Below are 17,486 nucleotides of genomic sequence, written 5' to 3' on the forward strand. Positions count from 1 at the left end.
TGCTGTATGACATTCTGGAAATGGTAAAACTATGGAGATAGTAAAAAGATCGGTGGTTGCCACGGGGTTGGGGAAGGGGAAGGATGGTGGAGCATAGAGGATTTTTAAGGCAGTGAAAATACTCTGTACGATACGTAAAGGTCATTATACATTTGTCCAAACGCACAGAATATACAACACCAAGAGTGAACCCTAAGGTAAACTATGGACTTTGGGTGATTATGATGTGTCAGTATAGGTCCATTGATTTTAACAAATGTACCATCTGGTGGGTGATGTTAATAATGGGGGAAGCTATGCGTGTGTGGGGCAGGGGTATATAAGGAAATCTCTGCACCTCCCCTCCAATTTTGCTGTGAACCTAAAACTGCCCCAAAAATAATGAGCTTAAAAGATGTTAACCTGACACTACCCCCTGCCCTGCTACCCCACCAAATAATTTTTTTTAAAAAAAAGAGGTCTTCCAGCCATCTTTATTTAGCCATGATTCCCCAAGCTACTTCTAGCCTAAGCAACTTGTTCAAAACACCCCCAAATAAAGTCACACTCCTCTCTGCCAGGCAACTTCCTGTGTCTGATCACATCCAGGCCTGTCTCTGGAGAGACACTGCATCTTAAACGTACAAATTCGTTGGATACCACCTTCTATCAACAAGTTGAGAAGGACACAATAAAATACTGATATGACAGCAGGAAGTGACAGGATCACACAGAAAATGTAGGGACATTATCAACTATATCTGCTGAACCTTTTAGCGCACTATGCTTCTTTTAATATTTTGGTAATTACTTCTGTATATAATAATGATTATTTATCAACATCCCCTTTTGAAAAATTAACTGCTCAAACCTTATACTGTGATGACTGGTGTCATGTGCAGGTCCATTTGCTTACATGAGGGAGAAAAAACCCCACCACAACTGGATCCCATTTGTTTTTTCAAAAAAAATAATAATAATTCAATGTAAAACATGAACATTTAATTACCTTTAAACAATGTATGTAATAACGTACATGCTATACAATCCCAAACACACTGAACACAAATGCAATCTTATAAGACGTATACACAACTACTTTTTGCCAACATATACCCTGTAGGTCACTTAGGATGTTAGCTGGTTTCTCAGCCCAGGTGTGAGCATATAAACACACATATATATATATGCCTCAAACTGAAGATTAAGATAATAAACCAAAGAGGTGAATGTAAGAAGTCTGCCGTGGAAGATGCTAAAACCACAATCAGTCACTGGAGCCAAGTAACAAGGCACGATAGCTTCCCTGTGTGGCCACAAGGCTTCAGTTTCTCGTCCCAGTGCTTCAATAGGGAAATAGACGTGGCTAAGTCACAAACTCTACTTCACGGTGCATTTCCGTCACTGTTTAAAAAGAAGTATTTTTCTTATTACATAATGCATTACAGAAAAGCATTGGAAAAATAAATAGGATAAGCTCATACAATAAAGCCTTTTTTTCCATTTGAAAAAGTTATTTATGTTCAAAATTAATATAACAGATGTAGCTGTAATAAAAAGAAGCGTAAGGGACCCTATGCAGATTTCCTAGCACCCTTCAATCATATCTTGTGCCACCCACGTTAAGTTGTCCATTTTAAAGCCAGCTGGGTGATACCGTCAACTGCAAGTCATTTTCTTTCTTTCTTTTCTATTTTTTTTTTTTGGTGCTTTAATAATATGTACTAGTACAGAGAATAAAGTTATCAATAACGTGGCAAAATGAAACTCCTCCTAGCATTTAAGTTTTTTTGTTAAACATTAACTTTGTATTAGGCTATCCTTAATTTTCCTTTTTTTCTTTTTTCTTCTATGTTAACAGAGAAGAAAAAAATGTTTCACAGAGAAAAATTCACGCAACCAAGCAAAATCTAAACTATCCGTATTCCCTTTTTTTGACTCCAAAATTCTTGGGTAAATTGAAAGTTTCTTCTAGGAAGAACAATTCACTGAGAGAGAAAACAGTTTAAAAATATACATATATGTACTATTCATTGTCTCTAAGAACAGTTTAGGGCTTTAGCTTCGTAAACTTCCATACTTATCAAAGGAATAAAGCCAACCACAGAACAAGAACCAACAGGATGCAGTAATCCATTCATAAAGGACAGTCAAACGTGCTTACACATATACAAGAAATCAACAGGGTAAGTCGTAAATAATAAGTCGTCAAATGTAGCACTAAACAAATTATAAGCAGAACAAAACCGTCGGTTTCGTTAATTTTGACCACGAAAGTGGGACCAGCCAAACATGGGCTTGGCAGTGTCCTTCGACCACCGTGTTGTTTCCACAGGGGCACTGCAGCGTGCAGCTCCTGCGGGGGCCAGGGCAGCTGCTCACAGACACAACCGGACCGACCAAGGGAAACACACAACCAACCACCTTGCTCTAGGCTCTAAAACTCAAGAGTGGTGTAATGAATAAACTGAGACTTTAAGGCTTCCTTAGAAATATTTTTCATGGCATTTCAACAATAAACACCACTAATAGGCAAAATTTGCAAATATTCATAGTTACATAGTTACACAATTGAAAGTACATGCCATGTCAATTATTAAGTAAGGGACCACTTTGTCAGTTTTGTTTTCTGGCAGTCAAATCATACTTATGGAAGGCTATTCCTATTTGACTGTAATTAACATGTAAATCATAGACATGTCAGTTCACTAGTGTACAGTACAAACTGCATCTGCAGTAAACTGGCCAGTACCACCTGCTTCTTAAAGAGCTGAAGGTCATTCATTTCTTGCTAGAAATGCAGCTAAACTGCCTTCTCTCCCAAGAGCAGTTAGCATCCTGACTTCAACTATCAACCTACTGGTAAACTCTAAGGTCATCACTAGGCAAATTCCTTGGGTCACGCACACAGACCATCCTCACAATAATCCACTTCTCGCACCGCAGGCAGCCAGAAAACTCTCTCTGAGCCTAACACGTCATTCTGGCCACGCCATACTCCGAGCTGACCACAGCAGGCTCCGCTTTGGAAAACTCGTCCGCGTACTCGCTGTAGCGGTTATCTGCGGGGTTGCTGCCCTCTATAGTTCGGAGAGCATCATTCACAGGCAGCAGAGTCTGCTCCTTGAGACACAAGGAGGTTTTGAGGGCAGGTGATTCAGGACGAACTGAATTTAACAATTCCTTGGTGAGAACTCCATCTGTCTGCTTATTTTTATGTTGCTTAATTTGCTAGAAACAAATCCAAATTTGAAAAAAATTACAAACTGTACACGCTACAGGTTCAATATATGTTAGATGAAAGTACACAAAAATCGAGCTTCTGCAAATGTTCTCTTTATGTACGATGCAAAATTAAATCTCAAAAAATTAAAATCTAGTGTGAGACATGGTCGAGAATCCCAACTGTCTACAACTTTTGCGATGGAAAACATATTTGACAGAAGTTCATTAGGCCTTCATATCTGAAAAGCACATACATTTCCTAGAAACTATAAAAAGTAAACATTTTATAATGAGAGAAATATATATGTGAGACAGTCACCCTGAAATCACAGCTATATAATGTAACAAACACACACTCATTTAGCTGAAGGTGTGACGGCCTGAAGAGCTTTCTTATGTGGTTTTCCTACAATGGTTTGGTAGGTGAGCACAACAGGCTATAGAATACAACAGAATTTTTTTGATTTTAAGAGACTTTAAAAGGATTCTTTGGCAGAGTTCCACACTCTCTAGATCCTTGGACTGATCTCCAGACAACCTTCTTGTACCGTCTATATCTTGGGCTTGCCTCTCCTACAGGTCACTCAGGCAGTCGTGACCTCCTTATCTGAGAGGTGACCAGCAACACTCTTGTCTGAGAGGCAGACAGGATAGTCTCACTGAGTTATAACAATTGGCCAGGATTTCTTAAAACATGGACTTACTGATCCTTTTTGTTACATATAATGGTAAAGAAACGTCTTAGGGTGGAGAAGGATTTCTTAAACAAGATATATAAAAAGGCATAAAACATAAAGACTGAGCAATTTGACTATATTAAAATTCACAGTTACTATATGAAACATACCATAAAGAAAATGGAAAAGATAAGAAAAGACTGGACAAAGCCATTGGTGATACATTTAACTAAATAAGAATTAGTGTGTGGTATATAAAGAATTCTTATAAATCAGTAAGAAAAAGGCAAATATGCCAACAGAAAAATGGTTTGAATAGGCCATTCGCAGAAAGGGAAAAATTCAACTTCACTCGTCATGGAAATCCGAAACTGCAAATAACTGAAATGTCTAGCAGAGCTGAATTGATGGACTGTGATACACTCACACAAGAGAATACGATACAGTAGCTACTGATAAAACAGATGAATTAAAGCTACGTGTATCAACGTGGATAAATTTCAAAACAATGTAGAGCAAAGTGAAGCATGACAGCGTGACAGCCTTTGTGTAGCTGTAAAACGTGGTTTCTTAAGCGGAGTGAAGGGCACCTGGGCATTCAGGTTATTTGTTGCCCTCTACATCTTATACATAACTACTTTCTTTTTTCAATATATAATAAAAATAATATTTCAAACCATATGCAACAATACTATAAATTGTTTGTGGATATAAACATATATAGAGGAAGTATAAAAATAGGCACAGGAATGACTAACACCAGATTCAGCGCAGCAAGTGTAGTGGGGAAGACTCAGTAGGGCTCACAGGGTCTGCAAATAGATCGATAATGTGTCTTCCCTTCAAACAGAAACATGAAAGGTCTGAATCAAATACCGTAAATCTTAAAACCTCACAAAGCCAGGTGGTGATAGCCTGATACTTATTATATCTCTATTTCTCTATATATTATACTTCAAATAGTTCAATATATTTTAAAATTCAGAGAAAGCGATTTAAACTAACCTGTTCAAAGCAGAGGAGACCTGATTTTGAAGCAACCATGGGTACTTACAAGATTTCTATTGATACGTATACTACCTTTACACTGAGAGCACCAAGTAAGGAAATAAACTAATTTAATATCCCAAATATATTACATCGGATACTTCAGAATACTTACAGATTCTAAGTCTTTAACATCTTTCTGTAACTGCTTATTTTGCTCATTCATATTCATAATTATATTAAACACAGACTGCCTAGGATGCAATGTTCGATCAAATTGGTGGTACATGTTTCTCCAAAACCTTTATGACAAAAAAAGAAAAAAAAAATACTTCAATAAATTGTGTTGGAGAAAAATTGAGTACAAATACTTCGATAATGCCAGCTTACTTGAAATGGAAAGCTACGGTATTTGGCTCCAACACTGCCGGTTTCTGAGACGTGGAACTGTAGAGAGGATTGACGTACTTCTCCTGGTCGTCCAACAGAAACGGCCACAGGGAGTACGTCTTCTCCTTTAACCTAATGGGATGAGAAAAACACGAAGATCTTCCCAGAGACGCTAACGCTCACTTTTATAAAGCAGGCAGTCATTTCCCACGTAGAGTTAAGTTTTAGTTTTTGCTTCTATTCACAGTCTAGCCTCACCTCTGAATTCTTCACACTTCCACTGTACATGCTTTTCTGTATGTATGCTACACTTCAAAACAAACTTTAACTATTAACCTGAGAGCATGAGGGGTACTCAGAGCATACTCAGCTTCAGAAAAACAGACAATAAAATCTTTACAATAAGACCCAGTTCTGTATCATACTGTCAAGATAGTTTAAGTTCAACTATGATTTATGTTAGACCTCAGCTAAATAGGAAAGAAGAAAGCCCATTTCAATCAACTGTCTTACTTGAGTTCTTCTCTTTCCTTCTGACAATTTCCAATAAAGTTTCCAAATTGGCATGAATGAATATGTTCATGGATCTGAAGAAGAAACGCTTCATTGAATTCGAAGGCTTGTGGAAACTGTTCAGTCAAATGCCACACACATTCCAAGAACTGAGTAAACACCGGTGAAACTTCCTTTGGGTCACCATCCAAATGGCCACACCTAACCCCGCAGAAAGCACAAGCTTTTGAAAATGCCACTGAAAGAGGTCAACTGTTCGGGTATTGTTAAATTTAAATACATATCCACCCCACCGCCAAAAAAAATCGTAAAACATTGTTACGTTGGCATTAAAAAAACTGTCATGTTTTTATTGAAACAATTTACATCTATGAGTTTTTCAACCACAATTTTAACAGGTCTGTTACATTCTAACTACTACAATGCAGACAAAACGGAAGGTAATAAACTGCTATGAAAATTAACAAAAGTATCAGACTTGAAAAAAATGACAGAAAAAGAATTAAATCGGGCTTCATACAAAAAAACACCACTCTCACCTCCCATCAGACATGGGAGTTCATGAAGAACAGGAACATTCAGGTACTCTAAATTAGTTCTACTAACTTTACCAAGTGCCTAAATGTATAACTGTGACTCACCTCTCCGAATATTTATGTCCAAAGGAGATCCAATCTTTTTCTATTAAAACCTTAACGAGAAAAAATAAAATCCATTTTGTAACCACAATTCTTTTTTTGTTTAAAATGGATTAAATCCTATTATCTTAAAAACAGCATTTACACTTTTAACTTATGGTGGCAAACAAAATGAAATTTTTTAAATTACAGGCAAAAGACAGCAAGAACCTGGGTGAGAGGCTGGCTTAACAAGGAGTGAAAATGATACATAAAAAGAAATACAGTAGGTCTTGTGACTTAAGTTTACTTCAGTTGCATTTATTACATTTTAAGGGAAAAGTGCATGTTACAAAACACTATTGCATTTACATTTTTTGTATGTATGAGGATATATGCACAGAAAAAAGGTTAGGAAAATGAAAATCAGAAGGTTACCAGTGGTTACTGGGTGGCAAACTGGGGTGGACGTTTAAACCTTTTGGCTTACTTGTACGTTACTTCTGTAATACTTTAAAAAAAAAAAGGATGGTAAAGAAAGCAATGAAAAGTTTATATTCAAATTCAAATGTTGATATGCGACCTCCTGAGTGCACTCTTTTCTGTTACAACTCTACTGAAATAATAGGTTTCTAATTATTTTCGGTCTAATCTAAACAACATTATCTTCTTAGTATTTACTATACTTTCTAATTTCGTTATATAATCACCAAGTACATTCTTTTCAATGTCAAAATTGCCACTTTTAGCTCCTCTGACTTTGTCTTAAATCTCTCCAGAAGGCCATGGCACGTGTGGGTAAAGATGCAGATTCTGAAGTCACAGTGCACGGGCTCAAATCCCAGCTTCCCCACTTCCGCACCCGGCAACCTCGGGCACGTGGTCTGGGCTGTAGCCTCGGCTTCTACCGTGGGACCTTTGCCATTCTGCCACACACCCACGTCTGAAACTTAACTCAACACCGTTCTCACTCAGTCGCTTCTCTCAGCACAGTCCATCCTGGCAACTGAGCGCAGAGCCTGGAAGCAATCCGAGAAGAGGCGTCTTCTCCCCCACCCACACCCAGTCCGCGAAAAACCGCTTACTCCGCTGTCTCGCCCTCCCTGGAGGGGCCCGTCGCCCACTCCTCCATCCGCGGGGCACTGCCTTAGTTCTGGCTCTCTTTTCTCTCCTAAGTCATCCTATCGGCTTCTATGCGGGTCTCCTAGCCTCCATTCCCACCGCTCTGCATTCCAGACACCATCTTTTTAAAAAGATGAGCTCTGAGCATGTTCCCGTTTCCCGCGTTTAAAGCCTGTTGCTGGGCTTCCCTGGTGGCGCAGTGGTTGAGAGTCCGCCTGCCGATGCAGGGGACACGGGTTCGTGCCCCGGTCCGGGAAGATCCCACATGCCGCGGAGCAGCTGGGCCCGTGAGCCATGGCCGCTGAGCCTGCGCGTCCGGAGCCTGTGCTCCGCAACGGGAGAGGCCACAGCAGTGAGAGGCCCGCGTACCGCAAAAAAAAAAAAAAAAAAGCCTGTTGCTGGCTCTCACCCCCCGGCAGGGGGACGTCCAGTTGCCTGCCAGACTTCTCCTCCTCGGGCCCTAGCCCACCCCGTTCTTCTGTGCCAGCCTCACCCTCACACAGCCTGCACCCTACCCATCACCCGCCGGCTGCAGTCACCTGCAGGGGCCACGCCTTAGTCCTCACCGTTCCTCTAGCCTGCGAGGCTCCCGCACGGTCGCCGGTCACTTACTGCACGCTTTCATCTGGACGCCCGGCAGACAGTGAAAGCCAAACATGGCCAAGGAAACACCCCTATCTCACACGCCCAAGGCCAGCAGAACCTTACTTTATTAGAAGCCCTTGCATTTGACCTGTCCCAGATGCAACATGCCGGCACCACGAAAACAACGGTTCTGAAAGGAGTCTGGCTGCATTAAACCTTCCCCTGCTTTAAGACAGCACTGTGCTTCATAATTCTAAACTAATAAAAACTGCCTACCAGCTCTTCATTTATTTTACCTGCCCTGAGTTAAAATAAATTGTGAAAACAGGAGTTAATCTGACCATGCTCGTGCATTAAACACAAAACCCAAGAGCCGGGGCTTCGGCGCCACAAAGCAGGGAATCTGCTCAACTAGAAATCGCACCTTCAGGTTTAAAACATGCTCCCTAGAGTGTAGTTACAACTAGCAAGTGAAGGTGCACTAAATAGAAAGTTTCCTCTAGAATATAGTTTATAAGTACTCTTATCTATGTCTTGTCTTACTACAATATTTACATTTGTTAGATAAAAATGAGGGAGAAATACTGAATATTTCTATTGCAACATTTCACGGGGGGAAAAAAAACCTTTTAATCTAAAACTTTTTGTCAAAGAGATGGCACAAGTGGAAATTAATCTAACTCAGAGTTTCTCAACCTCAGCAGTACTGACATTTTGGGCCAGGTAATCCTCTGTTGTAGGGACCGTCCTGTGAATTATAGGTTATTAGCAGCTGGCCTCCACCAGCTGGATCCCAGGTACACCTTTTCCTTTAGTTGTAACAATCAAGATGACACCTGGAGGGGGACAAAATCACTCCTATTTGAGAACAGTGGTCTGGCCAAACAAGTCCTTACCATGAATCCTCTGATTGTCCTGTAGTAGGGATCCAATAAGAGAGAGCCCAGGGAACAGACCTGGGAAGTCCTGTCCCAGCCATCAGAGCAATGTACCAACACACTCGCATTTTCAACCATTATTGCCTGAAAAGAAAGACCACACACTTCGATTCTAGCAAAATCCATTTTAGGTAAATCAGTAAGTGCTATTTACTCAAAAACCAAAGTAGCAGGTATTGCATTACAAAGAAGAGCTAGGATCGCAATGATTATGTTGTCACAGCATAATCTCCAAGGAACCGGACAAAACACAAAGCGAACAAACAAAAAGCACAGACAAAAATGCCGTTGCAATGTGTTGCGGAATTTCTCTTGAAGTTCCTACATTAAGTGCTACATGATATTTTCAAGGTTCAAATTAAAGTGAACCTCATTAAAGAGGTAAAACATAATAGAAGTTATCTGGCAGGAAAGGATACCAGCACCCAACAGAATAAATCCATTCCTTCCCAACCAGTGAAAGTCCAGATCAAACATGAGTGAAGAAGGGTTACTTTGGCTAAGAAGATTGCAGCGTCCATAACGGCTTTGATGTGGCGCAGCCATCCTGCGTTCTCCAGGCCCGAGTAGAAATCACTGACGGAAAGCCCTTTGGTACCATTGACTGCAAGGGGAAAGACATTTCAGTTAGAAAGGAGCTTGAGTGCCCACTTCTATTCAAGAGACCCCTGGGGAGCGAGGTGGGGAAGAAGAGGACAAAATAAACAGGCAAGACTCTTTATACATGAACACATGCTATTAAAAGCTCAATAATGGAGTTTTAGGTACATTTTTCTGTCATTCCTCATGCTTAAAAAAAAAAAATTGCTCCAATACCCTTTTTAAAAAAATTTTCAACACAAATGTGTAACTAAAAATAGTCTGAGGGGCTTCCCTGGTGGTCCAGTGGTTGAGAGTCCGCCTGCCAATGCAGGGGACACGGGTTCGTGCCCCGGTCCGGGAGGATCCCACATGCCACGGAGTGGCTGGGCCTGAGAGCCATGGCTGCTGAGCTTGCGCGTCCAGAGCCTGTGCTCCGCAGCGGGAGAGGCCACAGCAGTGAGGGGCCCGCATACCGCAAAAAAAAAAAAAAAAAAAAAAAAGTCTGAGATTCCAGTTTTTTAAGTTCCACACCAAGACTGGAAAGATAGCTTAATATTTAAATGGAACACTGTCATAAATTAATCTTCACTGCACTAATCAAGAATATCTAACAATAGCAATTTTTTGTAAAACCAGTAGAATTATACTGTCTAATAAATATAGTGGCCGCTACTGAAATACAGCTATTACACACTTGAAATGTGGGCAGTCCACAGTAAGAGGTAAGTATAAGAGACACACTAGCCAATTTCTAGGACTTAAAGGAAAAGAAGCAAAATATATCATTACTAATTTTTTACACTGATTACATGTTAGCATGTTTTAATATATTAGGTTAAGTATGTTATTAAAATTAATTTCAACTGGTTTTTACACTTCTGAACGTGACTACTAGAAAATTTTTAATTATATAATTTTAAATTTTATAATGTGACTAGCATTACATTTCTATGGGACAAAGCTGCCTAGAAGGTAAGCAATAATCGTACCTTCCAATAATTTCTGAAGGCTGGACCGCATGACATGAATATTTTCAATTCCAACAAACTGAAATCTAATATTAGAATAGTTGTCTTCATTTTCATAACCTTTTCCAGCTGCTCTGTTGGCCATTGCATTCAGCTAAAATTTTAAATTTTAGAAATTTAGAGACAAATTGCTTTTATCTTTTAGTTTACCAAAACATCATGAAAACACTAAATAAACCACAATTTAGCTAGCAGAGTTTAAAGGAACTCATCAAAACTGAATATACTACCATTTTTTAATAAGTGAAAAGTGTCATATATGTTATTCATAGTACAGAAGGATCCTATAAAGTAACAAAATGATTGCTATATAAGAATCAGATAAGTTCCCCACATATAATTCATGAAACTAATTCACATATGTATTTAGTCAGTTTTCCACATGTTTGTAATATTTTAAAATTTAAAAAAAAGAAAGAAATGTCTCCTGTCCAAACCCTATATGATTCAGTGTTGAGCAGAGCTGGGGAGTTTTTACAGAATGAACTTAGAAGATTGACTTCAGAACAAGCCTGGAGCACTTAATCATTCAGAAAGCCACAGGGACCCTGAAAAATCACATCTGAAACATGCACTAGATTGTTCCAGGTCCTCCATATTCCGGGTTACTGGAAGACCACACCCTATACGACACAGTGTATGATGAGCTAGACTGATACAGCTCCAAGAACTGGGGCAAAAACAGCCCAGTTGCTAGGGAGAGAAGACTGCCTATAGGCCCACAGTCTTCGGTTATTAGATCAAATGCTATCAGAGGTTAAGATTTGGCATGTTTAATTCTTTCAGACTAGGATTTCATATGGTACGTCATGATAATTTGCTAAATAGTCTTATGAACTTGGATGAAACAGAACCTAAGTTGGAAGAAAATGTTGCTTTTCATGCAGTGGACTGGGGCCCAGGTTCGTAAGAAGTATAGTTAAATTGTGTCTACTGACCCACTGGTCATTCAGCACCTGTGATGGCTAAGGCAAGAGTTAGGTGTTTAAATGCTTCCACATTATTACCACTTGAGTTTAACTAGTAAAACGAACCAATCAAAGAAAGATCTATTCTCTGTGTAGGAGTCAATTATATAAGTAAGAGATATGAGGGCCTGAGAAACAAATCACCCTCAGACCTCATGTTCAGAAAGTCTTACGTTACAATCATCTTTTTATATCTAGCATTACCTAAAAATAGTTCTAAGCAATTAACCCACCCAGATTATACAAGGAAGTAAACTAAAATTTTTCTTACAAGAGGTATCACCAACACCCTTGAATTCTAAGAAAGTCTTTTTTTAAAACAAAAGAATATCAAATTATCCATTTCTAATTTTTAATACTTGTTAATTTATGCAAATTAATCTTATCTTGTTTTCTCCATTATCTTTTGTGAAATTGCATAATGATGAGAATTACTTCTAAAACAACTACCATTCCTTTCAACAAAGCTGCCTAAAATTGTGTTCTATATCGCTCACTCGCTTTTTCCCATCGCTTTCTCTTATTTTCTCATCATTCCAGATTTTTGAAGAAATTCTCACTATAATTCTGCCAATGTCCTTTTGTGTAGCCCACCAGCTCTGCATGCGATGCTATAATAAAAATTAAAAGTAATGTTAGCTATTACCATTGAGGATTTTAATTACTTTAGTTTCAGTATCTTACATGAATTGGTTGTTCAACTGTGTTTACAAAAAGAAAAAGGGATTCTAACATTTGTTCCAATGATAAAAATTTATCCTGACATTATAGATACCTAACAGAACAACTATTTACTGTTCACTATTTATAATTCCCTAGCTCAATATTTCCTAAGTTAGCTCACTATCTATTTTCCTTATTTTCCTGAATATTCCAAATTACAGTCCATTATTTTAACAGCGTTTTGCCAATTAAAAATTCCACCAAAAAAAGTAATAAGAATTTCTAATTTTCACAACACATACTTTTCAGTATTTCTTCACAATAACATAAGGCTTACATATCATCTAGAGGTCCCAATATAAAATTCAGGTTTCCTAAATTTGTATATGTATCAGAAGACATAAGAAATCACCACCTGGGTTATTGGGAAATTGGTATCCTAAGTTGGTATCCTTTAAAAGATTGATCTCCTTAGTATCATTAGCCTCGGTTAATTTACAACTAGGATTCAGATATGTTAAATATGGACGAAGTGATCAGTTCCCACTAACTGAATTAGCAGAGACAAGCGAGACCGTACTAGACTTAAGACACATACTCTGGGCCTGGTGTCCATGACATACATGTAGCGGTTGGCTGGGTTGGCTTTGCTGATGGCCTGAAGCAAGTGTTCATCCTCCAGGCACCGGGCACTGAATCCTGACAGTGGCTGACTACATCGACAAATGGCAGCCTAGTTTTAAAAAGAGAGGAAATAGATTATCCAAAGATGTCTAAAACACACCTCAAAGACATGCTTAAAGGAAAAAAACCCACAGTTAAAATCAAATGTGCAATCTATTTAAAAGTCAGGGAACTAAGATCCCGCATGCCTCACAGCACAGCCAAAAAAACAAAAACAAAACCAAAACAGAGAGCAAAACAAAATCAAAAAACAACAAAAAATCCTATAGCAAAAATAAAGGAGCCGGGAGATGGACTGGAGATAAGGTTGAGGGAATCTTCTAGAATGAGATAAAGAGGAGAGAATTTAGAGGGTATTAACTTCCTAGCATAGAAAGTTTATGCTAGGAAGCCCACTTGTCCACATACACACACAAAAGTACAAAGAAAATTAACATAAGAGAGGAAGCTACCAAAGAAATAGAGGGGGAATTTCCCAACTGAGTCCTGAGTTTCCACGTAGAATTTAAAACAACATGCCAAGGCCTGAAATCATTGTGAAATTTCAGGACACTGGGGGAAAAGAAAATTCTAAAACCTTCTCAAGGAAAAAAATCAGGCCACAAAAGACTGGGAGTCAGAACTGGCATCCATCCCTCAAGTTACCAGCTGTGAGGACAGGAAAATGATTCGCCCTCTCTGAACCACAGCTTCCCCATTTGAAAGGTACAGGGAATAATACCCAGAGACTACCTTATAAAGTTATATGAGGATCCCATGCGTATAAGACATTAAGTATGCAGTACCTCCTGGCCTTCTGTGGAGACCACAAAGGCAAATTGTACTGGGACGGGCAAGTCCGATTACAGAATCTCAGTGAAAAGACTCCTCCACCCATTCATACAGCAAAAATCCTTCTGATCTGAAGAGCTGACTATTAAAATGGGAGCCTGAAACACCCTTGGCTCTCTCCCTTTTCTCAATAGTTGGCTTTTCAGAACTATCTGGTTTCCCCCAAAACAAGCAGGATCAAAAGAGAAGCACAGGAAAGGAAGGAGAATCTATCTGTTCACAAATCCTGTTATTTTCAAGTCACTACTAGAGGAAGGAAGGAAAGGATGAGAGGGAGGGGAGGAAGATGACAAGTATGAAAGTTTCTGTGTTTCAGATAATTTTGTTTTAAAATTTCAAAAATGTAATCAAGCGAAAAGCCAGCATTTCTCTATCGGCAACACTGTAACAATGACCTCTAAATGTAAAAATGAGTGTTCTTTTGGACACAATCTGAAGAGGGGTTACACTCCATTTGTAAAATCAAAAGACAGCTTCCTACCTCCTTATTTTGATGATAGTAGGAAAGAACTGGGAACCTTCCCTTGCTCCGGAACTTGGAACTACCAACAATGATTGGTTTGCTTGCTATTCGGGGAACATAAAGTTCTCTGGGATAAGTTTCACAAATCTGTAAAAAATCAAATAAAATATAACTATTCTACTCATAGTTCAAAAACCAAGAGGTTAAAAATCACCTTTAAAAACCACTAAAGGGCTTCCCTGGTGGCGCAGTGGTTGGGAGTCCGCCTGCCGATGCAGGGGACACGGGTTCGTGCCCCAGTCCGGGAAGATCCCACATGCCGCGGAGCAGCTGGGCCCGTGAGCCATGGCCGCTGAGCCTGCGCGTCCGGAGCCTGTGCTCCGCAACGGGAGAGGCCACAACAGTGAGAGGCCCACGTACCGCAAAAAAAAAAAAAAAAAAAAAAACCACTAAAACTTATTAAATGCAAGAAGAGTACTTGGCAGTACATAGACAAGTCACTGCTATGACGGTCTCTGACCCTCCCCTCCAGTATGTTTTCTGAGCTCCTCCAACAGGTGACAATGTTTTCTGAGCCCCTTACCTTGTAGTCGCGGTTGGCGTCGGACAACTGCCAGTTGGAATTCGGCACGCCCATTCTCTTATACTCTTCAGCGAGGTCGACGAGCTGCCAACCTCGCAGCCTTTCTGAATCATTTTGTTTGGGATTATAAGAGAATGCATAGAGATCTTCATATTTTGCTATGGCATACAAAACACATGAATGTCAAAATGCAATTTATAGGACCTAATACACTACAAATGAAAGAAATTTTTCAGTTTTATCCCTCCATTTTAAAAAAATCTTCAGAGAGATAGCTAATACCTGCACATACTTGAACTTAGTATTTTCTCAGTTCTTTGATGCAGATGATTATACCTAAAGGCACACATACTGATCTGAGATTCAATTTACACCATCGGCAAAAGCTAGTAAACAGTACAGACTCATACATTAAATACTCTACTGCAATATTTCCTTTTCTTAAAAGTAAAAATTTAAGGATACAAGTAGACCCTTCCCACCCACCACTTTTCCCAAATGAGATGTAAAATGGAAGCCCAGCGCTCTAATGGAAAGCTAGAGGCGGCACACAGAAGCTGAGACTGCATACACCCCAACAGGACGGCGTGGACCAAAATCGTCAAAGGCTGCTCAGAGCTCCAGAGAGCACCCGCTTCTGAACAAGGCCAAGCTCCAAAGTCACAGAACCATCCCCGCTGTAAGGGCTGCCCTGGGGACAGTGGGACCAACAGCACAGGCTTCCAGGGTTAGGAGAGCAGAGTGAGTGTGGACCTGCTCCCAGATCACTGCGACCCAGGTGTTCAGCACAAAGGAACATTCAGGAACCGGTGCGCTTTGCCTCCAGAGAGAGCTGTGGAGTCCAGCACGTTGGCGTAGGGGCGTAAGATCTCAGGGGCGTAAGCAGTGATGCAACTCCTCTCTAGGGCCATGTCACCCTCACTGCCACCTCTGCTAAAGCAGGGGTCACCCTCTCTTCCCTCTGCTCACCCCCTCAGGCTCCACTCCCTCAGATTAAATGTACTAGTCCCACTGCTACCAGAGGAGCCTGACCGTCCTTAACTTCTCGTTCAGGAATCAATTTCCAAGTCATTGCTCTCAGTTGTGGGATACCATTTAAAAAAAAAAAAAAAAAGCTGTGCTACTGGTTTTATCAACTTTAAAGACACCCACGTAAATCTATGGTTTTTCAAGTCTGTACTACTATAAACGTTTCGCTCTTTCCTTCTTATTATCCCTTCTTTCCTTCTTATTACCCCTTCTTCTTACAATTCAGAGCAAAAGTTTCTCATTATTTCTAGGCCAAACTTTTTGGAACAGAGTGCACAAGACCTTGACTTAAGAGTACTTAAAGTACAAAATAACAATAATGAGATATTTTAAAAGTATCTTAGATAATCCATCTCATTTGAGCAAGTAAGCTTTGGTCCTGAAGAACAGTACCTTGTTTTGACAGCTGTAGCAAAGAGTTGTAAATATCGTGGCAGTCTCTTTCTCTGGGAACAATGAAATGCACAGTCCGGAAGTTCTTGCACTGGATCACAAGAGGGCATCCAGAAGTCGTGAGAGCTAGTTTCTCCACCAAGGCAATATGGTGGTGCAGTATCTACAGCATGAGAAAACGTTTGACCATCATTATAAACAAGCACTAAGTACCTTACTCGCTTCCCAGAGTGCGTAAATGTTAGAAACGCCCTCTTCAAATAAAGTCTCAGAGGTTATACGCTACACACCCAAACTTAAACTTTTAAATGACCAAATGCCCTAGCCGGAAACACACCCTGATACTTCCCCATCGCTGCACATGTTCCACACACCATCAGACCCCGAGAACGGCATCTCCTAAATACCTCTGCACCATCTCCTTCTCTCCATCTCCACTGTCACGGCCCTAGTTGCAATGCCCCCACTGTTTCCCACCTGAATTACTGTAAAGAGCCTCCCGAATGCTCTCTCCACACCTACTCTTGACCCTCTCTAAGCCATTTTCTACAAGGCAGAGGAGTGAACATTAAAAAACAATTAAATAGTTATCATATGATCCAGCAATCCCACTCTTAGGCATATACCCAGAAAAGATGAAACCACTAATTCAAAAAGGTAACACGCACCCCAATGTTCACCGCAGCACTATTTACAATAGCCAGGTCATGGAAGCAACCTAAATGCCCATCGACAGACGAGTGGACAAAGAAGATGTGGTACATATATACAATGGAATATTACCCAGCCATAAAAAGAATGAAGTAATGTCATTTGCAGCAACATGGACGGACCTAGAGATTATCGTACTAAGCAAAGTAAGTCACAAAGAGAAAGACAAATATATCACATATCACTTATATGTAGAATCTAAAATAGGATACAAATCAACATATCTACAAAACAGAAACAGACTCACAGACAGAGAACAGACCTGTGGTTGCCAAGGGGGAGGGGGAAGGGGAGGGAAGGAGTGGGAGCTTGGGGTTAGCAGATGCAGACTATTACATACAGGATGGATAAACAACAAGGTCCTACTGCACGGCACAGGGAACTGTATTCAGTATCCTGTGAGAAACCATGATGGAAAAGAATGTGAAAAAGAGTGTATATGTGTGTAACTGAGTCACTGTGCTGTACAGCAGAGATTAGCACAACACTGTACATCAATAATACTTGAGGCTAGGGAA

The 17,486-nt window shown here is 40.0% G+C and overlaps 1 protein-coding gene across 6 annotated transcripts in view; it reads right to left on the reverse strand.

The window, feature by feature from the left end:
* Positions 1-959: 959 nt before the first annotated feature.
* Positions 960-17,486, reverse strand: part of MTMR6 (myotubularin related protein 6) — a 28,502-nt gene continuing 11,975 nt past the window's right edge. The window contains exons 3-16 of one of the 6 annotated variants that reach the window (XM_073794969.1): positions 16,258-16,420; positions 14,836-14,993; positions 14,271-14,399; positions 12,873-13,007; positions 12,172-12,222; positions 10,605-10,737; positions 9,528-9,637; positions 8,992-9,117; positions 6,413-6,462; positions 5,772-5,972; positions 5,259-5,390; positions 5,044-5,170; positions 2,921-3,210; positions 960-1,383 (exon numbers count right to left, since the gene is read on the reverse strand). In XM_073794969.1, the coding sequence (XP_073651070.1) occupies positions 2,950-3,210; positions 5,044-5,170; positions 5,259-5,390; positions 5,772-5,972; positions 6,413-6,462; positions 8,992-9,117; positions 9,528-9,637; positions 10,605-10,737; positions 12,172-12,222; positions 12,873-13,007; positions 14,271-14,399; positions 14,836-14,993; positions 16,258-16,420 (1,776 nt within the window). In that variant the 3' untranslated portion in view covers positions 960-1,383; positions 2,921-2,949. Of the gene's footprint in view, positions 3,211-5,043; positions 5,171-5,258; positions 5,391-5,771; positions 5,973-6,412; positions 6,463-8,991; positions 9,118-9,527; positions 9,638-10,604; positions 10,738-12,171; positions 12,223-12,872; positions 13,008-14,270; positions 14,400-14,835; positions 14,994-16,257; positions 16,421-17,486 lie in introns of all 6 variants that reach the window. The other 5 variants (XM_073794972.1, XM_073794968.1, XM_073794970.1 and 2 more) reach the window with 5 other exon arrangements.

Source organism: Tursiops truncatus, chromosome 18 (assembly GCF_011762595.2).
Source record: "Tursiops truncatus isolate mTurTru1 chromosome 18, mTurTru1.mat.Y, whole genome shotgun sequence".
Classification (NCBI taxonomy): domain Eukaryota; kingdom Metazoa; phylum Chordata; class Mammalia; order Artiodactyla; family Delphinidae; genus Tursiops; species Tursiops truncatus.